Raw genomic sequence first — 27,913 nt, 5'->3', positions numbered from 1 at the left:
TAAATATTAATTTGTTCAGACATGAAAAACAAATGGTGCTGTATTTAGACTAGCAGTGTAGAAATGCTAGCCAAAATTGAACTTGCAAAAATGATCACCAGTTAGATTATAAAAATAAACAGTTCGAGGTGCACCAGGTTTGCAATGGGACATGCCTATTTCTCTTTCATTTTTAAGACATTACCCTGGATACTTGACTAGAAGTGGAGAATTTAAGCCTTATTAAAATTGCCTGTATAATGATAGTTGGGCCCAAAATTTGTTGGAGGTTCTGCTGTAATTCCATCTGGAAACTTTCCAATTTTAATATATAATAGTGATTGCAAACAAACCATTACAATTGTGTGTGGGATCATGTAAAAGATTACACTAAACCAAGCGAAATTTCAGCAGCTGTTATATTGCATATTAACACTGAACCTCGATAATGATATCCCAAGTATTTTGAGAGGGGACAATATAGTCGGTTCATAAAATATTCATTAATGGTTTTCACTCAGGCAACTAACAGCCATGAATAAAATTTGGCAGACTGGTACTGGATGCAAAAACTAGCATGTATGAGATTTTCAAAGAGTTATGCGAAAGCCATCATAGTAAAGGTTATATACAAGTCAATAGAAATATCTAACTATTCAATAACATGCATTAAGATAAAGGCAAGATTTGTTTTTACCAATAATGAATGGCTTAGGTTTAGCAAAAAATGCCAAATTGGAATGTACAGTGAACCCACTCAGGATTGAAAATATTTTGTTGCTAGATATGATTAATTTGTGGCCAAGAAACAGAAATATGAAAACACCTGTTCGAACATCTTTTTTGGACAAATACAATGCACTCGTAAAGGTCTTCAGCAGACACAAGATAAATCAGGTAAAGGAGCATAGCCGCAAACTGCAGGAGGATATCAATGGGCTGCTCAGGTGGGCAGAGCAGTGGCAAACGGAATTCAACTTGGATAAAGTGTGAGGTAACGCACTTGGGGAGGGCTAGCAAAGCAAGGGATTACACTATGAATGTTAGGACCCTGGAAAGTACTGAAGATCAGAGGGACCTTGGTGTGCGTATCCACAGATTCCTGAAGGTAGCAGGGCAGGTAGATAAGGTGGTTAAGAAGGCATATGGGATACTTGTCCATACTAGCCAAGGCACAGAATACAAGAGCAGGAAGGTTATGCTGAAACTATATAAAACGTTCGTTAAGCCACAACTGGAGTACTGCGTGCAGTTCTGGTCACCACATTATAGGAAGGATGTGATTCACTGGAGAGGGTGCAGAGGAGATTTACCAGGATGCTGCCTGGGATGGAGGGTCTGAGCTATAAGGAAAGATTGGATAGGCTGGGGTTGTTTTCCTTGGAGCAGCGAAGGTTAAGAGGGGACCTGATAGAGGTGTATAAGATTATGAGGGACATATAGGGTGGATAGGAAGGTACTTTTTCCATTAGCAGAGGGGCCAATAACTAGGAGGCATAGATTTAAGTTAAGAGATAGAAGGCCAAGAGAAGAGGAGTTAGTGTAGTCAGATCTTTGTTGAGCGGCATGGACACAATGGGCTGAATGGCCTCCTTCTGTGCTTTAAACATCTTTGAGCCTGAATATTAATCATTTCAACAATATGGATAATATAGATTTAAAATAACTCCACAAATAACCAACTTGTGTGCTCAAATGGCTGATTTTTATTTCAGAACATTGGTGAAACAGTCCTTTATTCCAATGTGCTAATTCCGAATATAATTTAAAGTAACAGAATTACACATTCTTCCAATTTCATTGAAACCAATTTTTTTGGTCACCGTTGCAAATTGGTCCAGATTATGCATCTGCAAAATGAGAGCAATTTAAATAGGGCAAATGATTTTTGTTTGAATCTTTTTATAGTTAAACTGTATGTTTGCTGTGTAAAGTCCAATTAGAATAACTGAATCAATGAAATACAGAGCAAGTAAATGATGTTAATGTTCTTTTGTATTCATTTATTTTAACAAAATAAATCTTGCAAAACAATTTGAAAATGATCTCTCTTCAACTCCTTAAAATTCCATCTCAAATTCAAAATACTGTGGGTCAAAATGATGTATTCTCACGTAACCATCTTCACCTCCACTACTGTAACTGTAAAGAACAATAATTATTGATTAGATCCTTGTACATTCTAGTCTATCCCAAAACTAGAAAAACAGGGCAAATAACACTTAGGTGCTAAGACTGGTGCAGGTATCCACATTATCAATTTTGGAATCAAGTTTGGCTGCACTCATTCCTCCTTTTCCCCACTCTTCACTCACAGCATCCACTGTCCTTGCAGTATTTTAACAAGAGCTTTCCAGAATTCAATCTGTTCTGGAAAATTCAAACCATTACCACACTAATCTGCTGAATTCATTCCCTCCATCTAAATAATGTTACTCAAGATACCCATAAAATGGTGAAGATAATTTCTCTAATGTCACTATGAATATCTTCTAAGCAGTCAGCTAGTTGGTCTGATTTTTGTAATGATAATTGCATTAAGAAGTAAACTAAAGTCATTATAGTAATATATCTGCAATACCTTTAAATTTACTGGCAGCTATGTATAAACTCCCTTTAGTTTGCTAGATACCCTCAGAACCACAAAAGCAAAGAAGCCCCAGAATACAAATTGTCTCTAAATATTTCCAAATGTAAATAAAATGTGTCTGGAATAGGTCTATTTGAAGAACAGTGACACTCGGGAACTAAAACAATAAAACTAAAATTTATCTTCTGCTAGTTTCAGTGTAACTCATAATATACTACATCAAAGTTTCAAATGCGATTTTCAAATTATTGCACCAACCTTTTTCCATCAGGGTGGAAAGCTACACTGTTGATTGGTCCAAAGTGACCCTTCACTCGACCAAATTCCTCTTCAAATGACAAATGGAAAAATCTAAAAAAAGGGAAAAGGAATTAAACTATCAGTCAGTTCCACAGTTATCGTTAAACAGGCCCTCCCACCTCATCACTATATTGTATTTTCTCTGAAGCCCTGAGGGTGGAATAATCTGATTTACAGATTGCTCAACAACTCCTGCCTATGTTACCCTGCGAGTATCCAACGTGTGTAGATCAGAGCCTTTTAGCTGATCTTTCCCCAAAGGTGGCTGCAAATTCCTTTTTTTTTTAAAAATAAAAATAACTAAATTGAATATTCCACCACATCCCTGGCCAATTCTGGCTTCATTAATGATGGCCATCACACAATTACCTGAACAAAAACAGAAACAGAAATACCTGGAAAAACTCAGCAGGTCTGGCAGCATCGGCGGAGGAGAGTACAGTTGACGAAACGTCACCTGTACTCTTCTCCGCCGATACTGCCAGACCTGCTGAGTTTTTCCAGGTATTTCTGTTTCTGTTTTTGTTTTAGATTTCCAGCATCTGCAGTTTTTTGTTTTTAACACAATTACCTGACGTTGATATAGACAATTTGTAGTGACCATACAGGATCATATAGATCGAACCTCAGCTAAAGTCCTCCGCAATCAGGAAGCCAAGAAGCAGAAAAATTCATTTCAATGCAATGCGATCTGAAAGCCGAATTCAAGGCTCTCTGGCTCAAGGCTAAACATTCCATCAATAAAGTCCCGCAACTGAGATTACTAATGATAATTTTCATTTAAAACAAGTATAAAAAGCTATTTTGAAGACAAAGTAAATTTGCCGTCTCAGATATCAAGACCAGGAAGCTCCCGGTTTGCGCTGAGTTCTCAGATAGGGAGCAGGCAACAGAGCCCGACAGAACTGTCCTCAAGTTTAGGCTGTGCACCTATGGTGCAACAACATTCCTGGCATGGCAATAAAATTAACAATGGTTTTATTCAGCACAAATAGGAGGTACAACAAAAATAGTAAAAGAGGCTGTGCAATGGAGCAATGTCTAGCATAAGGCTGAAAAACTCTGACATAGTGGCAAAGCTGCAGTATAGATAATCCATGTTCCACTGTGAAATCACAAACCCAAGATTTAAGTAGACATTTCCCAATTCAAATATTGGAATGGCATCAGCTAATCGCATTCTTGTGAAAGTAAACTTTTCAAAGACACAAGACTTCCAAGCTGCACTCTGGAGAGTACAAAACATCCCAGCGGTGCACAATATTACTCCTAATTAACCGAGACGAAGGCACAAGCTTACTGAATGAGCCACAGACTGGATACTACTGTAGTGACATTTCAGACACATTCTTAAAAAGGAGTCTAATTCAGCATTTTTGCATAGTTCTTAAATTTAGAAGTAATAATTTTGGGTTAAACTCACAAAACAAGCAGATAACATACCAAAACTAAGTTCAGTGAATTAATTCCACACCAGTGTTTGCTACTTACCGGGCCTCAAACTTGCCAATTCTGGTAGAGGTCGTTGTGACATCCATTGCTTCCTGACCACCACCAAGGACAACCTATCGAATCAAAATTTAGTATTGAGACAATTAACCAAAGCAGACTACAAGAATACTTTAACAACAGTAGAAATACTTCATTTACTCGTCAGATTTACACAGGATGTTTTAGGAAGCAGGACAATGGCCTTTGGCAATTAACTGAGAGGGAATGGTGTCCAGGCATCGAAACACGTGTAATACACGGTATACCGATAATGAGCAGCAGAACGCAACCCAATTGAGAAAAAAAGCAATATTCAGATACATATTACAGCTGTAAAGGTTTATTTTTTTATATCAGCTTTCAAATTATATGCTGTGACAAGTAAAAATCTTCTACATGAAATAACATCCTCTCAAGCCATAAAATGCAAACCAAACTCCACATCATCAAGGTTTAACAAAACAAACAATCACCCTTTAATGTTCACTGCATGTATTGCAAGGGATAGTCTCATCACTATCTAGTTCAGCATTGGATACGGTCAATTAAACAGGAAAGTGTGTCATTTTTCACGAACACTGCTACTGTACAGATCTGCCCTGATGATCCTGTTACATGACTTAACCCAGAAATGACTTGTACTGAAGATGATTTAATTTCACATGAACAGTGTGTTGGGTCACAAAATTACACTGATACCTTGGCTGAATAAAATTTGATGACAACAATGTTAATAACCAAAAACGGTTCCTTCTAAACAATTATCCTGATGATTTCAGAATCGGTTCTTAATCTGATGAGTAATTTTTGCTGACAACTCTGATCACATCAACAGACAAGCAGTTAATCTAGTTCAGCAGCACTCAAGCTTTTTGTCTTTGTGGCTGATGAGCTGCAAACAATAGTCATATATAAAGACTGTAATTAATATTCTGATTAGCTTACGCACAACTCAAGCTGTGCATACTAAAAGATCCCGGTGCTCTGATTTAGGATTTATGCACTAATCCTAAATCAAAACCACCTGGCCTACAACATTCAAACCGGACAAACTTGTGAATAAGGTAAAACGAAATTAGGGCTAAGCTGCTCGGCATTGCAGGCTAGATTCCTGTCTCCCAGCTACATGACCCCAAGGGGATATACCACAGAAACCCCTGGTCTAGATAAGGGTTTTGTTACAATTGGAACTTGTGGGGTGAACCAAAATGGTGCTTAAATCTGTTATTTAATTTAAGTGGCTACGCTGCTTAAAAAAGTGTTGCAGTGAAGTACCTTTTTCTACTCATGGAGAAGTAACATTTTTCAGTTATCAGGGAAATCTGTGGAAACTCCCGCCTGTTCGGTTTCCCCAGCTACAGGAGAATCACATACAGCGCTCACTGCGGAAGTATGGATCTGTATTTGTCTCAGGCCCAGAAATCACTGTTTAACACAATTCACCAAGCCAGAATTTAACTGCTGTTGGATACTTTAGATTAAAATGTTTTTCCTTAACCAGCAGGCAATATTAAACATTTGCTAATATCCCATGGGCTGTAATTTTGTACATTTAGACAAAGCAATAGACTTATCTACTCTAACCTGATCATCAATTTTTATGTAAAAACAAAAATATGAAATAAGAAATATTAGTTGAGTTCCTGCGCATCTTTCACAGACCAGAACCTGCATGTCAGTCTCCATATAGGCCATTGTGATTATTGCTCATAATATCTGGTAGTTTTCATCCAAATAGAATGCTTATTGGTTATATTCCAAATCTTTTTCCATTTTGAGATATCCCGAGTAATAGAGCCTACATTTGTTTCATGTGAAACAAGTGAAGGGGCTTCTACACAGCGCTCCAAACTCAGACAAACCAGCCATGAATTGTATCATCTTTCATCCCCTTGGAAAGAATGAACTAAAGGAAATTTGTAGATAACGGTTTAAATTATAAACCTATGGTAAACTATTAGGCTGTGGTGGAAGGCACCATTCCTTTAGAGGATTAAAAATGGAAGCTGTTGTCCCAATCTCAGAGCAGGTCTCAGCAAGTAGAAAGGCAGATAACATTAGTACCAACAGATGAATAACTTTCATCTCCAGGCCACTGAGGCAGAAACAGCTTAATTGAAAATGACTTTTTTCATTAAGCTGAATGTCTACAAAGGGTGATGGACGAGGCAGTTATTGCATCCATAGAGGTAATGATAGTAGTGTCAGCTTTCCTCTATCTACACCATCTGTGGGAAAAGACAGCAACTTCTGTGAAAAATAGAGCAAGAAGATAAAAGTGAAAGGTGGTCTTCGACATTGCAATGCAGTAAATGAAGTGTAACAGAGATTTAAGTGGAATACTAATCCTGAGACAGCCTGCTCTAAATACACCAGCACTACCCTCGACTGAACACGAGATAAATGAAAGTCACAGAACGAAGCTTATTTACAACCATTTTAAATACTAGTAATTTATCAACCATTAAATCAGGTTGTATGCTTCAACTATTTAAGAAATTCCTTAAAATCAATTTGCATTTTGTGCCTTTGACTTTATCATAAAAGTACTTTCTCACCCCCAAGAATTCATCAAATACTTTCAAGTATGAATACCATTAAAAAAAAACTTTGTGCCTGGATGTTATTTTCTAAATAGACTCAGTCTCAGATGTTTGCAGCACAGGAGGCCAAATGGCCCATCGTGTCCGCGTCGGTCAACAAGGATCGGACTACACTAATCCCATTTTCCAGCGCTTGGTCCATAGCCTGGGGGCTATGGCAATGTAAGTGAATATCTAAATACTTCTTAAATGTTATGAGAGTTCCTGACTCAACTACCCTTTCAGGCAGTGAGTTCCAGGTTCCCACCACCCTCTGGGTGAAAAAATGTCTCCTTAACTCCCCTCTTACCTTAAATCTATGCCCCCTGGTTATTGACTCCTCTACTAATGGAAGAAGTGCCTTCCTATCCACCCTGTGTCCCTCATAATCTTATACATAATCTTATCCCTCAATCAGGCCCCCCTCCCAACCTTTGCTGCTCCAACGAAAACAACCCCAGCTATCCAATCTTTCCTTGTAGCTCAAACCCTTCAGCCCAGGCAACATCCTGGTAAAAACAAAACAACTGTTCTGTTGTTCTGCTGAAGGGTCTGCTGAAGGGTCATGAGGACTCGAAACGTCAACTCTTTTCTTCTCCGCCGATGCTGCCAGACCTGCTGAGTTTTTCCAGGTAATTCTGTTTTGGTTTTGAACATCCTGGTAAATCTCCTCTGCACCCTCTCCAGTGCAATCACACCCTTCCTATAATGTGGCGATCAGAACTGCACACAGTACTCCAGTTGTGGCCTAACCTGTGTTTTATACTGTTCCAGCATAACCTCCTTGCTCTTGTATTCTACGCCTCAGCTAATAAAGACAAGTATCCCATTTGCCTTCTTAACCACCTTACCTACCTGCCCTGCTGCCCTCAGGGATCTGTGGATATGCACACCAAGCTCCCTCTGATCTTCAGTACTTTCCAGGGTCCTACCACTCAATGTAATCCCTTGCCTTGTTAACCCTCCCCAAGTGCGTTACCTCACACTTTTCCGGGTTGAATTCCATTTGCCACTGCTCTGCCCACCTGACCAGTCCATTGATATCCTCCTGCAGCTTACGGCTATCCTCCTCACTATTTACCACCCGATCAATTTTCATGCCATCCGTGAACATCTTAATCATGCCCCCTACATTTAAGTCCAAATCATTTATGTACACCACAAAGAGCAAGGACCCCAGCACTGAGCCCTGCGGAACCCCACTGGAAATAACTTCCAGTCACAGAAACATCCCTCTACCATCACCCTCTGCTTCCTGCCTCTCAGCTAATTTTGGATCCAACATGCCGCTTTGCCTTCGATCCCATGGGCTCTTACTTTCTTGACCAGTCTGCCAGGAGGGACCTTATCAAAAGTCCATGTAGACCACATCAAATGCATTACCCTCATCAACATTCCTGGTTACCTCCTCAAAAAATTCGATCAAATTTGTCAAACATGACCTGCCCTTAACAAATCCATGCTGACTATCCCTGATTAATCCCTGTCTCTCCAAGGACAGATATATTTTGTCCCTCAGAATTCTTTCCAGTGACTTCCTCACCACCGAGGTTAGATTGACTGGCCTGTAATTTCCTGGTCTATCCCTTCCTCCCTTTTTTAATAATGGGACAACGTTAGCAGTCCTCCAGTCCTCTGGCACCTCACCTGCAGCCAGAGAGGATTTGAAAATTACTGCCAGGGCCCCTGATATTTCTTCCCTGGCCTCCTTCAACAGCCTGGGATACATCTCATCCAGGCCTGCAGATTTATCCACTTTTAAGGCCGCTAAACCTGCTAGTACCTCCTCTCTCTCTATGTTAATTTCTTCTAATATTTCACAGTCCTCCACCCTGATGTCTATACCTGCATCGTCCTTTTCCATTGTGAAGATCAACGCAAAGTATTCACTGAGGACTGTACCCACGTCTTCTGGATCCACACACAGATTACCTCTATGGTCCCTGATTGGCCCTGCTCTTTCCCTTGATATTCTTTGCTCTTCATATATTTTAAAAACCCCTTTGGGTTTTCCTTTATTCTACCCAACAATGCTTTCTCACGCATGCTCTTAGCTTTCCTAATTTCCTTTTTTAAGTTCCCCCCCCTGCACTTTTTATACTCCTCTATGGAGTATGTCATATTGAGCTCTCTGTATCTGCCATAATCTTCTTTTTTTCTTAATCCTAATCTTTATGTCCCTTGACATTCATGGTTCTCTGGACTTGGTCCCCCCGCTTTGTCTTTACGGGAACATATTTGCCCTGTACTCTCGCTATTTCCTCCTTGAATGTCTGTCTCTGCTCTGTCACAGTTTTATCTGCAAGTAGCTGTTCCCAGTCCACTTGGGCCAAATCTTATCTCAGAGTCATAGAGTTATACAGCACAGAAACAGGCCCTTCGGCCCATCGTGTCTGTGTCAGCCATCAAGCATCTATCTATTCTAATCCCATTTTCCAGCACTTGGCTCAGAGCCCTGTATGCTATGGCGTTTCAAGTGCTCATCTAAATACTTCTTAAATGTTGTGAGGGTTCCTGTCTCTACCACCCCCTCAGGCAGTGTGTTCCAGATTCCAACCACCCTCTGGGTGAAAAATGTTTTCCTCAAATCCCCTCTAAACCTCCTGCCCCTTACCTTAAATCTAGGCCCCCTGGTTATTGACACCTCCACTAAGGGGAAAAGTTTCTTCCTATCTACCCTATCTATGCCCCTCATAACCTTGTAAACCTCTATCAGGTCCCCCCTCAGCCTTCTCTGCTCCAAGGAAAACAACACCAGCCTATCCAGTCTCTCTTCATAGCGGAAACCCTCCAGCCAAGGCAACATCCTGGTGAATCTCCTCTGCACCCTCTCCAGTGCAATCACATCCTTCCTATGGTGTGGCAACCAGAACTGCACACAGTACTCCAGCTGTGTCCTAACTAGCGTTTAATACCGCTCCAACATAACCTCCCTGCTCTTATATTCTATGCCTCGGCTAATAAAGGCAAGTATCCCGTATGCCAAGTTAACCACCTTATCTGTGCTGCTGCCTTCAGGGATCTATGGACATGTACACCAAGGTCTCTCTGATTCTCTGTACTTCCTAGGTTCCTACCATTCATTGTGAATTCCTTTGCCGTGTTAGTCCCCCCAAAATGCATTACCTCACACTTCTCAGGATTAAATTCCATTTGCCACTGCTCTGCCCATCTTACCCACCCATCTATATCCTCCTGTAATCTAAGGCTTTCCTGTACACTATTTACGACACCACCAATTTTCATGTCATCTACGAACTTACTGATCATACCTCCTATATTCATGTCTAAATCATTAATGCACACTACAAACAGCAAGCGTCCCAGCACCGATCCCTGCGGCACACCACTCGTCACAGGCTTCCAACTGCAAAAACAGGTGATCATACTAAAACATAAGATCCTGAGGGGACTGGATAGAGTGGATGCCCAGAGGATGTTTCATCTTGTGGGGGATTAAAACTAGGTAACAGTTTAAAAAAAAGAGGTCTGTCTCCCTTTGAAGGCTGAGATGAGGAAGAAAGTTTTTCCCTCAGTGGGTCATTTGAGTGTGGAATTCTCTTCCCCAGGCGGTAGCGGAGTCTGAGTCTTTAAATTTATTCAAGGTTAAGTTAGCCAGAACTTTGATTTTTGTTAGACAAGGAAGTCAAGGGTTACGGGGGCGGGGGGCAGATCAGAAAGTGGAGCTGAGACCACAATCACATCAGCCATGATCTTATTGAATGATGAAGCAGGCTCGAAGGGCCAAATGACCTACTCATGCTCTTAAGTCCTACGTACAGCTGGGAGGGAGTTGCCCTGGGAGTCCTTAACATTGACTCTAGACCCAATGAAATCTCATGGCGTCAAGTCAAAATTGGGCAAGGAAACCTCCTGATCACCACCTACCACCCACCTCCCCGTCGATGAATCAGTACTCTTCCATGTTGAACACCACTTGGCAGAAGCACTGAAGGTGGCAAGGGCGCAAAATGTACTCTGGGTGGAGGAATTTAATGGCCATCACCATGCTCGGTAGCACCACCACAAATCAAGCTGACTGAGTCCTAAAGGACACAGCTGCTAGACTGGGTCTGCAGGAGGTGGTGAGAGAACCAACAGGAGGGAAGGACCTACTTGATCTCATTTTCACCACCCTGCCTGCTGCAGATACATCTGTCCATGACAGTGTAGATAAGAGTGACCACCGCATAAATCTTTGTGGAGATGAAGTCTTGTCTTCACATTGAGGATACCCTCCATCGTTTTGTGTGGCACTACCACCGTGCTAAATGGGATAGATTTCGAGTAGATCCAGCAGCTCAAAACTGGGCATCCATGAGGTGCTGTGGGCCATCAGCAGCAGAATTGTATTGAACCACAATCTGCAACCTCACGGCCTGGCATATTCCCCACTCTATCATTACCATCAAGCCAGGGGATCAACCCTGGTTCAATGACGAGTGCAGGAAGCCATGACAGGAGCAGCACCAGGCATACTTAAAAATGATAAAAGCAAAATACTGCGGATGCTGGAAATCTGAAACAAAAATAGAAAATGCTGGAAAAACTCAGCAGGTCTAACAGCGCCTGTGGAGAAAGAAAAAAACTAGCTCTGAAGGAGGGTCGTACAGACTCGAAACCCATACTTAAAAATGAGGTGTCAACCTGGTGAAGCTGTAACACAGGACTACTTGCATGCCAAACAGCAGAAACAGCAAGCGATAGACAAAGCTAAGCAATTCCACAACCAATGAATCAGATCTAAGCTCTGCAGTCCTGCCACATCCAGTTGTGAATGGTGGTGGACAATTAAACAACTCGCTGGGGAAGCCAAGCTCATCAGTGCAAAAGATAAGCTTGACACATTTGCAACAATCTTCAGCCAGAAGTGCTGATTGGATGATCCATTTCCTCCTCCTCCTGAGGTCCCCAGCATCACAGATGCCAGGCTTCAGCCAATCCAATTCACTCCACATGAAGGCACTGGATACTGCAAAAGCTAAGGGCCCTGACAGTATTCCAGCAATAATACTGAAGACTTGTGCTGCAGAACAGCCTAGCCAAGCTGTTTCAGTTCAGCAGCAGCTTGGCTAGGCTGTCGATGGAATTAGAAGTTAAAACGCTAGTAAGTGAGTCTGGAAGGCAGAGGAAGCATAGGCTAGATAAGAAAGAAGTGAATTTAGCAAGGCTAAATGGAATATATTTTAAAGCAAGGAGCCTGAGGAATAGGACAGATGAGCTGAGGGCACGGATAGACGCGCGGGAGTATGATATCACATCAATGACCGAGACTTGGCTAAGCTTAGTAAAATTAGCCTTTCCCCAGTTTAGAACTTTTATTCCCAGCCCAACCTTATCCTTTTCCATAACTATCCTAAATCTAACTGAGTTCTGGTCACTATCTCCAAAATGCTCCCCTGCTGATACACCTTCCACCTGCCTGGGCTCATTTCCGAATATTAGGTCCAGAACTGCCCCCTCCTTGGTTGGGCTTTCTACGTACTGGCTAAAAACGTTCTCCTGGATGCAATAAATCATTTACACTTTTAAATGCAAATCCTTCACACCTTAACTCCATTAAACTCCAAAAAACACTTGTAACAACGGTTTGAAAATTTAACGTCCATTTTTGGCCACTACTTGGCTGCTTTTGAAGTTTAACTGAAATACTGTTCTTCAAGTATTATCATTGATTGTCACAGTGCTTCTACAAGACTTGCATTTATCAGGACTAATTAAAACAGGAACTACGATGAGCTAGAAGCATGGGAGCTAGAGGTAATCAGAAGCTGCATTTGGAAGCAATTCTAAGTTTTAGTACAAACTGTTTTTGCTGATTACCAAGAACATTGTGGTACAAAATAAAGGCATGAATTATAATAAACCAAGCTACATGATCTAAATAATCATAAACCCCAATTATCTATTCTGAAAATCAATGAAAAAGCAGGATGAAACGTGCGACATAGCAACAGCAAAGGGATTAATATTGCTATTTTATATGATTGTCCACATTTCCAATGAGAAACCTAACCAGATTAAATGACTTTAGAATACAATTAAATCATGTAAAATAGAAATGGATGAAATTAACTTATACTGTACACAACAGGGCCAGTTATGTAACTACTTACATAAATTTGCATGAATTGCAGAAGCAATTTGTTTTTATATAAAAATCCTGCATCAAGCACACACCTTATCGTGCTTCCCTCATAGGATCATAAGAAATAGGAGTAGTCCATTTGGCCCCTCCAGCCTCCTCCAAATTCAATAAGGTCATGGCTAACCTGATTGTGACCTTAACTCCACTTCCCTGCCTGGTCCCCATAACCTTCGATTCCTCGTAGAAGGAAGGTAGAATACTTCTGATCTAGTCAGAAACTTCCAAGCACTTTGCATTGATTAGATTGCACTTGGATCAGTGAATATTTAGATGGTATTGTGACTTTGACGAGTTATCCACTTCTCCAGCCATTCTTTTTAGAGTTTACAGAATGCACCAAAATAAAGTGAGGTGTTTAAATGACCTGGAAGATGTTCCAGGAATTACTGTGCAGAAGAAACATCGCTCATTATGCATGGCCCTAAAGACAGAAAGGGGAGGTGGGAGGAACATCAAATCAGTAATTTTCACCAACTAAGCTGAGCATTGTAGTTTAGGAAGAAAATATTTCTAGCAATAAAATGCAGGCTACATGTGTGAACTTTGAACCATACTTTGTTTATTAAGAAGTATACATGCACACAATTCATGAATTTTAATCAGGCAACTTACATGTTCCACAATAGGTGAAATAGCAGCTGAATTCACAGGCCTTTCAGTCCTGAATGTTTTCAAGTGATCGAAACTTGCAGAATCAAACAGCTGTAATAAGAAAAGATTAAGAACACGTCAAGAAAATTGGAAAAACTAGCTCAAACAGAGTTGCCATGGATGGAACAAGGTGATATACTTATTATTATTTATGCACTTTTAGAGTATCTGATTCTATAATCTTTACAGCTTCAGGCACTCTTAAGCAATTAACTTCCTACATTGTATAAATTAAAAACTTTATAAAGAGTTTTTTTTTGGTTTGGAATCAGCAGGGGTAGCCACAGGGAGGGGTGGGTGTCAATGTGAAGTGTCAGGGTTGACTTAAATGGCCCTGATGGCCTTTTATCATCAGCTTTTCGTAGCTCAGGTGGCAAGAAAAATTACATCAACTAAGATGAGCATTCCAGCATTTTCTGTTTGTGTTTGATTTCCAGTATTTGCAGAAATCCGCAGTATTTTGCTTTTATATTATGGGGCAGAATCTTGCCCTTGGATGGCGTGTGGACCCCACCGGCTCGGCAGTGGGCGGGCAGCCGACCCCCGCCACCATTTTAAGTGGGTGGGCCGCCCGACGGGAAACTCTATGCGCTTCCTGTGGGGGGGGTGGGGGGAAGGAATCCTCATTTGTCAAAGAGGGCATTTCTCCCTGAGGCAAAGTCCTGTCTCAGGGAGAATACTGAGTGTCAAAAACATTAAAAATAGAAACATTAAAAAATTATTAACATGTCCCCCTCATGTGACAATGTCACACAAGACGGGACATTTTAATAATGACCACATAAAATTTATTAATTTTTTTTACAATACAGACATGAAACTTCATCCCAGTGGATGAAGTTTCATCAATAACCTGGAGCCCACTGGGGCTCCTGGCCTGCCCGCCAGCCTTAAGGTTGGACGGGCAGGGTCTTTAATTACATTAAATAGCCTGTCAATGGCCTCAATTGGCCATTGACAGGTAGGCGGGCAGACAGCTGATTTCACTGTCCGCCCGCCTTCCTAAAAATTTCAAAGGACCGGGATGACATCGGGGATTCCTCCTGATGTCATCCCGCATCATTTTCCCCTCGGCAACCAGGCCCCGCCCCCAAATTGCCAAGGGGACAATCCTGGCCTACGAAAAAGATCATCCCTTCACAAATGTACTTACATTACCAAGAATATTTATCCAATAAAAGCCTACAAAATGCCACACAAGATAAATGGTACTTTGCATTGTAATAATTGGAATTTGTAATCTAGGTTACATCAGATTTAAATTCAAACCATACTCAGTTAATAAAGATTTCAAAAATTGTGACACCGACTCACCAATAAATTTAGCATCCATGTTTAGTCAGGCTGTTACAGCTTTGATCCAGACATGGATGCACGAGCTAAATGCTTGGGATTGGAGATCTGCTGCCCCTGACAGCAGTGCTGCATTTGATGGAGTAAGGCACCAAGAGGAGTAAAGCAAAACTGAAGTCCATGGAAAACCAGGCTGATTCTTACCGTGAACAAAATTCCTCACTTTTAATAAACAGACTTTGTACATAATGTATCGCTATTTCTACAAGCTCAGATTGGAACAGTGTGCTGAATCTGGTCAAATCTACAGCTAAGTTTGCACTAGAAAAATTAGACGTGATAACATATGAATCAATAGCTGTTAAATATGAAAAAAATGCATACCTTGGCAGTACTATCCTTTGAAGCAGTGATAAACATGGTCAGGTCTAAGGATGTTTGGATGTCGTTAATTTGCTTGGTGTGTTCTTTCACTTTTGTCATTATTTCCCCTGACTGTCAATAAAGCAAAATAAGAGAAATGTCAATAATTGCAAAAAAGTCACTATCCTGAAGAGTCATATTGGTCTCAAAACTTTACCTCAGTTTCTTTCTTCACAGAAACTGCCTGACCTGCTGAGTTTTTCCAGCACTTTGTTTTTATTTCAGATCCCCAGCATTTTGCTTTTATATGAATAATTCACCATTGTTTAATCACTTTAAAGATATACATTTCATAGCAGTCAGGACTCCAAAATAACAAAGGACAGCTCTCTTAATGGCTCAAATTCATTGATTGATGTAGAACAGAGACATACATACCAGGAGCACTCCTTTCATATAAATACGTTCTTCCCTAGATATTAGTGAAAAAGAATACCAAGCAATATAGAATTGTCAGTGTTGTAATGATAGATGAGTTATACATTGCTGTTTAACAGTATGTGGGTTCTTGATGCACTTTTACTGCATGACTTGCTATTCCAGGTAGACTGGAATTTTAGGTGTTACACAGGCCAGTAACGATAAAATTAGTGGCACTGGGAATAGCTAATTACTTTTGCCTTCATTGTTGTTTTTCCTCTAGAGGCAGAGAACAAAACTATCCTGAGGTTGTGATCCCTGCCCCCAGGAGCATACATAGAACTTCATTTATATCACAATGCTGCCTCTAGGTTCCAGGCAATCATTCTGCAATTTCTTCTTACCTTAGCACTATACTGCACCAATTCACCATTCTCATGTCCTGCAATGACAAATTCTCCAAGGGGTCCCCAAACAGCACTGGTTATCTTTGACTCACTGGCTGGAACCTTCATGTATGGTTCATTGTTAGCTAAAGATTAACAGGGAAAATAAAAAAATAAATTAAAACTATATTAAAAAATCTTACATTTATATAGCACCTTTCGTGACCTCAGGACGTCTCAAAGCACTATACTGACAATGAAGTACTTCTGAAGCGTAGTTACTCTTGTAATGTAAAAAATACGGCAGCCAATTTGCAAGCAGCAAGTTCCCATAATGAGCCATGTGATAATGATCAGGTAATCAGTTTTTGTGATCTTGATTGAGGGATGAATATTGGCCACAACGCCCAGCGCTTCTTCAAATACTGCCAAGGCTTCTTTTACATTCACGTGGGATGCTGGACTGAGCCTCAATTTAACATTCTATTCGAAAGACAGCACCTTCGACAATTCAGCACTCCCTCAGTACTGCCCCGGAGTGTTAGCCTAGGTTTTGTGCTCAAGTCTCTGGAACGGGACTTGAATCTAGAATTATCTGACTGAGAGATGAGTACGCTACCAACTGAGCCATTGCACCCAATTTAACTTTACACTAGATGATAGATAAATCACTTTCTGGGATTAAATTGGGACAAAGCTATATTGCAATGATTGCTGAATATATCAAAAGGGTCAACTAAAAAACAATCCCACCAAATCAATTCAACAACATTGGGCAAAAAAAAAATGTTCATAAGAAATCAACTTGTATTAAAATAGCCTCTTTAACATAGACAAATCTCCTTTAGAGGAGACATGAATAGTTCATGTTTTGAAAAGTTTCAAATGTGAGGGGGTGGCCGGGGGGGGGGGGGGGGGGGGGGGGGGGAGAGAGGGAGTTCCAAAAAGCAGGGTTGAGGTGATTACAAACCCTACAACTGAAGATGGAACGGGAGGAGCTGGTAGGATGTATAGGAGGCTGGAGTAAGTTGGGTGGCGGTCAAAGGATACCAAGGGGATGTAAGGGTGAAGAAGATTGCAAAGGTGGGATGGGTTGTCATGAGTTACTTACTTCTGAGATTATAATAAAAATAGAAATAGTGGGATACAGCAGTGGGAGAAAAGAATTATCCAAACAGTGGTAGATGAATTAATGTAGGTGGCATCAATTGTAACATGTTTTCAGCCACTAGTGCACAAGTACAAAGTACTTTGAGTAATTTAAGTTAAACAGTATTTAGGTTTGTTCATGTGCAACTTAAAACTAGAGTACAAAATGGGAAATATGATTAAAACAAGCACAGTAACCCTGTTTCCTTTGTTCAAAGATGTAAAACAAATGGCTGCCAAAGTCAAAAACAACCAAAAAAATAACTGGGAAAAATATACCCGAAAGGAAAAGTTTGCAAAACCACACTCAATGGGGAAACTGCTACTGATTATCCATATCGGTACAAAAGGTTCTGTCAAACAAGACAGCTTACTACACTGGCCTGCCTCACTGTAGAAACAGCACCATCAAATGGAGGTTACTGAGAAAATCAAGTCCAGCTTCAGTTCCAGAATACTTTAAGGTTAAAGCTTGACTTTTCAGAAGTCTACCATGAGATAAGTCCAATAACAGGATGTTCCATCTTTAAATTGAACTGCTAAACATTTTCAATTAAAAGCCATTTTATGTAGCAAGGCATTAAAAAATCTTCCAAATTAATTATGCTACAACATAAAATCCATAAATGATTGTAAATTGATATGTAGCAAAGGAAAAAGCGTATTCATTATTTTTATATACACAAGTTACTGGAAATCACATAATACTACAGAATCTACCCATTTTATAAATGTGGGTGTTGAAAATGTTCATACTCACGTGTATGTACCTATATTTAGCTGTTTGTTAATGCAGAACTAAGTATTGCTGAAAAAAAGACATGTTGGAGCTTTTCGTCTTGCACTCATCAGGACACTTCACAAGAATACCAATATAAGGGGGAAAACAACCATTTATACTACATGTGAAGAGTGTACTGATTGGTTGGCAAGTGGACTCTGATTGGTAGAGGTGTTGCCATGAAAAATGCACCAGTGATGGTGACTGACAGTTAACTGTCAAGCATTGTTTGAAATTTAAACCAGACAGCTTGACCCTGATTGGTCAAGGCATTGCCCCGAGAAATGAGTCAGCAAATGGCTGTCACTTATTTTGTTTAGCTGAAACAGGTGCAATGTGCGTACATGTTCTTTCCGTCTGAAAAGAAGAGTCCTGTGTATTAATATATGTAGTTTCCAGTACACACAAATACGCCAAACTGCGAGCCCAACCGACAATCTTAAATTGGTTGTCAGCGTAATTCTTAGCACCCTGAGGATTACTTAACAAGTGTCGTCCAGTCACAGAATCACATGTAATGTTGGACACTGTGTTTTGGGTGTACAAGCACGGGCTGGTTGGGTATGGTATGTACCTTTCCCATTGTGAACAGCAGCTGTGACATGCTGTTTGAATATAACTTGCTGTTTTCCCCTCATATTGATACTTTTGCAAAAAGCTTCCAGATGTATCTATATCTATGAAAACAAATGCTCTGGTGGATTAATCAGAATTAAAAAATTAAACTGCTACACAGGAACTGCTCTTGTACCACACATCTCACTAGTTTTCTCTGTAAATTGAACAGCTGGTAACATATTTGAAAGACTTTTTTAAATGCTTAAGGAAAGAACATCAATCTTTGAAGGGGAGATTTCTCTAATTTCTATTAAAATGTACTCTCCTTACTTATCTGAGCAGAATCTCGTATGTCAAAGAAGCTGACGTAACAATGGTAGCCCATCTGCTTATCAGTTGTAAACATGATGATGTTGCCACTGAAGTCAAATCCGCCCGTTCTGACTGCAGAGCTCGTTTTAAACAAAGCAAGTTGCTTCCCTAATAATGAAAATTATTAATCTGATGAATGTGAAATAAACAAAACCTGCAATAAAAGTGTACAGTGCTACAAATGGTAAAAATGTACATGAAACACTGAATTAAATGCTGCAGAGAATACATTTAACCAAATTACCAAGCCTATTTTTTTTTTACACCAAGTCATAATTTATAAAAAGAAACTAATCTTAATATGAAGAATTTTGATTATACATTATACAGAAGTGAAGTGCCAAGTTAGTAACATTGCAATATCTCACCTGTTTCACAGTCCCAAAGTCTGCATGAGTTATCTGCAGAACCAGTTAACACTTGTTTTGTGTCCCCTGATTATTAGATTAAGGATAAAATTAATCATCTGTATGGAAATTCAAAATACATGCACAGGTCGCTGCAGCAACTACCACATGATGTCCAGGAAGCAATTTGAATTTCTTCAAATAATGTTGAATACTCATAAGTGGCATTTAGAAAGTGCTCAAATACAACTATAGAGAGAAATGCCATACCTTAAGAGTGACATCATGCTATCTGATGGCCTTTTAGAGAAACCAAGATAAGTAATAAGAATTTCCTCAGTCTGGTTAGGATTCACCTGTAATATGCAAATAATTTATTTTGCCAGGTGGTGTCCTTATTAGAAAGAAGGATCAAGTTTCTGGACCTCTTACAATGTAAAGCTGCAAGATTTTACCTGCAAAGTTATTATCACTAGTCCCACCAGATCTTAGTAGAGATCAGCACTCAAACAATGGATTACACAAACATTAATTTCCCTGCATCAAGTTTCAGCGATTATACAAAAAAAACATATGGACGTATATGGTATCAATGTCTATCAAGAGTAACTGCAATCAAAATGGGCTTTCCAGCATCGCCACTGTAGATTTTTCTATTGGATAAGTATTCGTAAGAACTGAAAATGTGTTTTCTTTAGAAAATTATCGATTTCATGAAGCTACACTCCCTGAAGAAATTTACAATATCGTGGCCACTATAGCAGCAGTAACCCATCTGCCAGTACGAATCTTTGACATTCAAATTATTCAGCTGTACAATTTCTGAAATCCCCCAAGGAGCTTCCAGAGGAGTATTCCCTATGAGAATTATGATGTGTACTACATCTTAATTCAAAATGCATAAAAATTGGAACTCATGGGCTGTCTAGGCTGTCTAAGTGTAAGAAATGCATCAATGGTTACATTGTGAAACATCTCACAATTCTAACTGACCGACCTGAGCCTGCATACACCTCTAGGCAGGATGGCACATTAAAAGCTGAACAGAAATGTTTTACACGTACAGAAAGCAAGAGTCTTTGCCGTTTATAGTGAAGTTGGCTGAACATCAGAGTAATACTTGCAAGCCAAATGCAGCCAATCAAATCCAAAACTTCTTCAGAAATTGATATTTCAGTAGTAAACATACACAAATGCTAGATTGAGAGATTATGGCATTGTGCCTATTCCCAGCAACCACAATGATTTTGGCCATTTTGACCATTATCATTGTGCAGTACTCTCAACCAAGACTTTAGATTTCAACTACGAATATACATAGTGAATTTATCCACAAAATACGTTGGTTACTACCTAATGAGATGATAAGTACAAATTACATCCTTGTCATTAAGGATACAGTCAACATCTACACACCATACTGCTCCAGTGTGTCCATTGTAAGTGCCAAGTCTCTCACCATTCAGAGAATACCAGACATTAACAACCTGTGCAGCACAGAGAAAAAAAACAGAATGAATAGATTATGGATTTTCATAAGGAACTATGAACTTTTATCAACTCTGTCAATACTCATTTTCACTTGTCACCAGTACAACATCATCCTTTTCAATGATGCAAACTAAAGTATACAAGTAAGCATTTTTTTTACCCCGCAGCATTGTGAAGTACTAACTAAGTTGTGGGCAACTTGCATTCTTTTTCAAAAATACAAATAAATTACATTTTAATTTAGCAACTTTTGTAAAGAACTGGTTTGATTGAGCCTAATTATAAATTAGATTTTACTTTAGCAAGTTAAAAGTTTACGCTATAAACATATGACAATATACATTCTTCATACATGTGTTGGCAGAACAACGTCTGCTCAGGAAGGTTAGCACATGGGATTATCTGTTTTGCTCACTACAGGTATGGCCCAGCCAGAGCACCATGAATATACAAAATGACACCATAATTGTATGGTGGTCTTTGAGTAATCAAGAGATGATAAGTAATAAAAATTTCAATAGGTCTGACTGCAAAATACAGCTAATTTTCTCAAATATTTAGCCCACTTCATTTTGCATGTTAGAAAGGGATCGAGGTTCTGGCCTCACAATGCAAAGTTAGAAGAAATTTTCTACAAATTCCTAGTTTAAACATGAGCTATCATACTGTAGCTATCCAAGAGATGAGCAGAGGGACACTAACAGGAATTTATTTTATTCTATATAGGGTACACACTGAAGCCAACCATTTAGAGATTTTAGTTTTAACCCAAGATCATTAATCAACTTTACAATATATGGCATTTATTTTTCTCATAAAATTTGAATATTAATCCACCAAAACAGCTCGATTACAGGAGTTAAACTGCTCGTTTGTGATGACATCACAGATGTTAACTCCGGCTACAGGCTGGCTCACAAAGCAGACAGCTTTGTGGAACCAAAGCGAAGGTGAAGACGGGAACAAAGTAAAAGCAAAATCAGTTAGTCTTTAAACAAGGCTGTCATTGAAAATATAAACTTATTTGTGAAGCACTGTCACACTTACGATTTAAAGTGCTTACACCCAAAGCCACATGAACATATGGAACAGTATCACAGTTGCCATACTGATCCTTCACAGAGTTTTAAATAATATTGCTCTACCAAAGACATAATGGAAAAGAAAATCGCTACACTGAGTGGCATAAAGCTACATAGGACACCCACTCAATTCCCAGTCTGAGCTGAATTAGCTTTTAGTTGAGCCAGAATAATTCTCCTCCCTGCCTCTGGGCTGGAGGCAACATAGGAGGAAAAAAACCAGCCAAGGTTACCACTCCTTGTCAATACTGTCTAGCCTCACGTTAAGAATAACATTTCGGTGATATATAGGAGGGTCCATACATAGGGAACTATAACCCAAGAGGCGAGAATACTCAGGAAAATGTATCATGTCAAAACAGGCAGAAAACAAAAGGTTAGAGTCCACCATTTTACAAGCTGGCAAAAAGTAACACTGGACCACTAGAAAATTCATCTGAACAAAGAAATGGATGTATCTTTTAAAAGCTGTAAGAATGCAAGTGGATACTTACAGCAGTTCAAGGTGGCTCACCACCTTTGCAAGGGCAATTAGGGACGGGCAATAAATGCTGACCTTGCCAGCAATGTTCACATCCCATGAATGAATGAAAAAACTGATTTTAAGTGTTAAAAACAAAAAGCTAAAAGCTACTGCGGATGCTGGAAATCCAAAACAAAAACAGAATTACCTGGAAAAACTCAGCAGGTCTGGCAGCATCGGTGGAGAAGAAAGCAGTTGACGTTTCGAGTCTTCACGGCCCTTCGGCAGAACTGAAGCATAGTTAGGAGAGGGGTGAAATATAAGCTGGTTTAAGGTGGGGGGGGGCGGGGGGGGGAGAGAGAAGTTGAGGGTGTGGTGATTGTGGAGATAAGCAAGCAGTGATAGGAGCAGATAATCAAAAGATGTCACAGACAAAAGGATCAAAGAGGTGTTGAAGGTGGTGATATTTGTCTAAGAAAAGTGCTAATTAAGAATGGAAGACAGGACACTCAAAGTACAGCTCTAGTGGGGGTGGGGTGGAAAAGACTAACAAGGTTTTAGTTTTAGATTTAAAAATAATGGAAATAGGTAGGAAAAGAAGAATCTATATAAATTATTGAAAAAAAAAGGGGGGGGTGGAGAAACGGGGTGGGGATGGGGGGAGGGGTAGTTTAAGATCTAAAGTTGTTGAATTCAATATTCAGCCCGGAAGGCTGTAAAGTGCCTAGTCGGAAGATGAGGTGCTGTTCCTCCAGTTTGCGTTGAGCTTCACTGGAACAATGCAGCAAGCCAAGGACAGACATGTGGGCAAGAGAACAGGGTGGAGTGTTAAAATGGCAAGCGACAGGGAGGTTTGGGTCTTTCTTGCGGACAGACCCCAGGTGTTCTGCAAAACGGTTGCCCGGTTTGCGTTTGGTCTCTCCAATGTAGAGGAGACCGCATTGGGAGCAACGAATGCAGTAGACTAAGTTAGGGGAAATGCAAGTGAAATGCTGCTTCACTTGAAAGGAGTGAACACTCCTTTCAAGTGAAGCAGCATTTCACTTGCATTTCCCCTAACTTAGTCTACTGCATTCGTTGCTCCCAATGCGGTCTCCTCTACATTGGAGAGACCAAACGCAAACCAGGCGACCGTTTTGCAGAACACCTACGGTCTGTCCGCAAGAAAGACCCAAACCTCCCTGTCGCTTGCCATTTTAACACTGCACCCTGTTCTCTTGCCCACATGTCTGTCCTTGGCTTGCTGCATTGTTCCAGTGAAGCTCAACGCAAACTGGAGGAACAGCACCTCATCTTCCGACTAGGCACTTTACAGCCTTTCGGGCTGAATATTGAATTCAACAACTTTAGATCTTAAACTACCCCTCCCCCCATCCCCACCCCGTTTCTCCACCCCCTCCCTTTTTTTTTCAATAATTTATATAGATTCTTCTTTTCCCACCTATTTCCATTATTTTTAAATCTAAAACTAAAACCTTGTTAGTCTTTTCCACCCCACCCCCACTAGAGCTGTACTTTGAGTGTCCTGTCTTCCATTCTTAATTAGCACTTTTCTTAGACAAATATCACCACCTTCAACACCTCTTTGATCCTTTTGTCTGTGACGTCTTTTGATTATCTGCTCCTATCACTGATTTTAAGTGTGCTGTTTTATTTTGTGCTTTTAGGAATGTCAGCAAACATTTTTCAGTCCCCTTTAGAGAGCCTGGAAGGCTCACAACTCAGTGCACTGCAGCTGAAGTGAGTTACCAGCGTCTTTCACAAGAAAATGTATATCATTGTTTCACCCAGGAATCATAGATAGGTTACATATACTGCACCACTATTTCATATATTCATGATTACTATTATTTTTTATTCAATCACGGGATGTGGGCTTCACTGGCTAGGCCAGCATTTATTGCCCATCCCTAGTTGCCCTTGAGAAAGTGGTGGTGAGCTGCCTTCTTGAACTGCTGCAGTTATTGATATCGTCACAAGATGTGCCAATACCAATTTCATGACATAAGTTATTACAATGTTCTATAATTTATAAGTTATACTTACAGTATCTTTTGCACAGGAGAACACCAAATCACCTTCTCTGTTGTATTTAATCTGTGTGATTGACCTTTCATGACCTTGTAACAGGATGGGTTTCTGGTATAGAGCAAAAAATAAATAAACTGGGATACATCACAGTGCTGATACAAAATAGATTAACCATTTAACATCAACAAGTCTGTAAGTATAAGGTGGTAAGCTTATTGATAAATTGCCAAAACTCTAAATCTTCTCAAGGTAAGGACCACAATGCTTTTTTGATCTTAAAAACAAGTGAAAACATTCAACTGCAACACAAAGGGCAGTGTCAAGAAAGAGCGACCGAAAGGCAACAGGACAACTATAACTAACTAAAACAGTATAATAAGCAGCTAAAGTGGAATGGACATGGAATGCAAGAACAGCATTTTGATGCAGATTGATTCCCCAATCATTTCAACAGACAAAGTGTAAAATGGTTTTATCAAATTGGTTGTACTGCTTAATAAAGATACCACATGCTGCCAGTATTACTAAGACAGGATCATAATGTTTGAGCCTCTTATGGTATATGAACTATTAAAATTTCATAAAGATAAAAGCAAGATACTGCGGATTCTGGAAATCTGGAATAAAAACAGAAAATGCTGGAAAAACTCAGGTCTGGCAGCATCCGTGGAGAAAGAGAAACAGAGTTAACGTTGACTTCATATGACTCTTCTTCTATTAAGATATCTTAGTGGTTTGCCAATTCTTGCAGAATTAGTTTAGTTTTAAAAGGACATGTGCCTAAACTATTGCACTCATCAATCTAAAAGAAATTTCCACCAGACAGGAAGACTAATTTAAGGGATATGCTTATAATTGAAAGTGATTCCTACATCCAGCTTTAAGAAGTGCTGCTAAATTTTTTTTAAAATGCAAGAAGGATAAGGAACAACTGGTTACCTGGAAAGGTATATTAATACTACTGGATGATTTAAAAGGAATACAGATACAAGAACTAAAAACTTAACACTCCAAGCACTTCACCTGACACTAACTGCTTTCTTTAAGAGGTTCCCAATAACTTAGTATTAATTAAACATCTAACTGAGCCAGACTAAGATTGGAGCTAACTATATTCACATGAATAATGGAAAATTAATAAAGCTGTCATAGGGAATACAGCGTCCATGTGAACGCTATCCCAGCACTCAACATCTTCATGCAAGCTTGGTTCAGTTGATAGTCCTCTGAGCCGAATCACAATAGTTTGATTTCAAGCTTCACTCCGGAAATTGATCACATTATTGAATGTAAAAGTGCAAGGGGAGCACTGAATTGGATAAAACTTTAAAAGGAGGCACAATCTGCCTGTTCAATTGGAAAGAAACAATCCCACGAGACTATTAAAAGAGTCCCAATCATTAGTTATTCCTCAAACTAAGACAGATTAACTGGTCATTTATCTCATTTGTTGCTTGGGAACTAGCTGCCACTGCCTTGTAGCACTTTGGCCTGTACAAACCATCCGACTAGGGGTGTTTTTCATTCAAGATAAATTCACCCATCAGCCCTGTGCTTGCTGACCTACACTGGTTCTCAGTAAAGCAACACCTTGATTCAAAAATTCTCATCCTTGTTTTCAAATCCTTCCATGGTCTCACCCTCCCTATCTCTGTAATCCTCTCCAGCCCCACGACTCTGAGGTATCAATGGATGTTATCTACTTGGACTTCCAGAAGGCTTTTGACAAGGTGCCACACAGGAGGCTGCTCAGTAAGATAAGAGCCCATGGTGTTAGAGGCAAGGTACTAGCATGGATAGAAGATTGACTGTCTGGCAGGAGGCAGAGAGTGGGGATAAGGGGGTCCTTCTCAGGATGGCGGCCGGTGACTAGTGGAGTTCCGCAGGGGTCAGTGTTGGGACCACAACTTTTCACTTTATACATTAATGATCTAAATGAAGGAACTGAGGGCATCCTGGCTAAGTTTACAGATGATACAAAGATAGGTGGAGGGACAGGTAGTATTGAGGAGGTGGGGAGGCTGCAGAAAGATTTGGACAGGTTAGGAGAATGGGCAAAGAAGTGGCAGATGGAATACAATGTGGGGAAATGTGAGGTCATGCACTTTGATAGGAAGAATAGAGGCATAGACTATTTTGTAAATGGGGAGAGAATTCAGAAGTCTGGAGTGCAAAGGGACTTGGGAGTCCTAGTCCAGGATTCTCTTAAGGTTAACTTGCAGGTTGAGTCGGTAGTTAGGAAGACAAATGCAATGTTAGCATTTATTTTGAGAGGACTAGAATATAAAAGCAGGGATGTGCTGCTTAGGCTTTATAAGGCTTTGGTCAGACCACATTTAGAATATTGTGAGCAATTTTGGGCCCCGTATCTCAGGAAGGATGTGCTGGCCCCGGAGAGGGTCCAGAGGAGGTTCACGAGAGTGATCCCAGGAATGAAAGGCTTAACATATGAGGAACGTTTGAGGACTCTGGGTCTATACTTGATGGAGTTTAGAAGGATGAGGGGGGATCTGATTGAAACTTACAGAATACTGAAAGGCCTGGATAGAGTGGACGTGGGGAAGATGTTTCCATTAGTAGGAGAGACTAGGACCCGTGGGCACAGCCTCAGAGTAAAGGGAAGACCTTTTAGAATAGAGATGAGGAGAAACTTCTTTAGCCAGAGAGTGGTGAATCTATGGAATTCATTACCACAGAAGGCTGTGGAGGCCAGGTCATTGAGTGTATTTAAGACCGAGATAGATAGGTTCTTGATTGGTAAGGGGATCAAAGGTTACGGGGAGAAGGTGGGAGAATGGGGTTGAGAAACTTATCAGCCATGATTGAATGGCAGAGCAGACTCGATGGGCCGAATGGCCTAATTTCTGCTCCTATGTCATTATGGTATCTGTGCTCCTTTAATTCTGGCCTCTTGAGCATCCCTGATTTTAACTGCTTCACCACTGGTGGCCGTGCCTTCAGCTGCCTTGGCACAAGTTCTGACTCGGGGGGGGGAGTGGAAAATGACCGCTCTCCCATTCCCACCCCTGCCCCAGGCTCACTCCCTCTAACCCCCACCGCCCTCGGGCGCTCTCTCTCTCTAACCCCCACCCGACCACCCCGTCCATGCTCCCTCACTCCCCCCCCCCCCCCCCGGTTTTTCTCTCCCTCCCCTCTCCACACTCACCATGCTGTCGGTGTTTCTCTCTAGGCCGCCTGGTTGGGAGGGACCTGTCACCGAGCATGCGCGGCGCCCATCCGCCTCCGGAAGTGAAACCGGGCGGGGTCAGGGGTCACAGGGCCGCTACCATGGCGACTGTGGGTGAGTAAAGCCGGAGAAATACAGCATCCCAGCTTCACATAGACCCACATATTTGTCCGCTTTGACCGTAAATCTCTCCCGCTCCCCTCCACCTCCTCACTCCCTACCCACCCCTCCTCCCCCCGCTGATTAATC

At 40.5% G+C, this 27,913-nt stretch overlaps 1 protein-coding gene across 1 annotated transcript; it reads right to left on the bottom strand.

The window, feature by feature from the left end:
* Positions 1 to 1,662: 1,662 nt before the first annotated feature.
* Positions 1,663 to 27,754, bottom strand: eif3i (eukaryotic translation initiation factor 3, subunit I). Its single transcript, XM_078567494.1, has 11 exons — positions 27,644 to 27,754; positions 24,493 to 24,585; positions 20,810 to 20,897; positions 19,432 to 19,497; positions 19,022 to 19,171; positions 16,222 to 16,349; positions 15,419 to 15,529; positions 13,703 to 13,792; positions 4,361 to 4,434; positions 2,828 to 2,920; positions 1,663 to 2,121 (listed from the first exon to the last, which is right to left on the bottom strand). Exons 1-11 carry the CDS (start codon positions 27,644 to 27,646, stop codon positions 2,040 to 2,042), a joined length of 978 nt encoding a protein of 325 aa, XP_078423620.1. The 5' UTR covers positions 27,647 to 27,754; the 3' UTR covers positions 1,663 to 2,039.
* Positions 27,755 to 27,913: the final 159 nt, after the last annotated feature.

This window comes from Cetorhinus maximus, chromosome 21 (genome assembly GCF_964194155.1).
Source record: "Cetorhinus maximus chromosome 21, sCetMax3.hap1.1, whole genome shotgun sequence".
Lineage (NCBI taxonomy): Eukaryota > Metazoa > Chordata > Chondrichthyes > Lamniformes > Cetorhinidae > Cetorhinus > Cetorhinus maximus.
The sequence above is the reverse complement of the archived record's forward strand: the minus strand, read 5'-3'. Positions and strand labels throughout refer to the sequence as shown.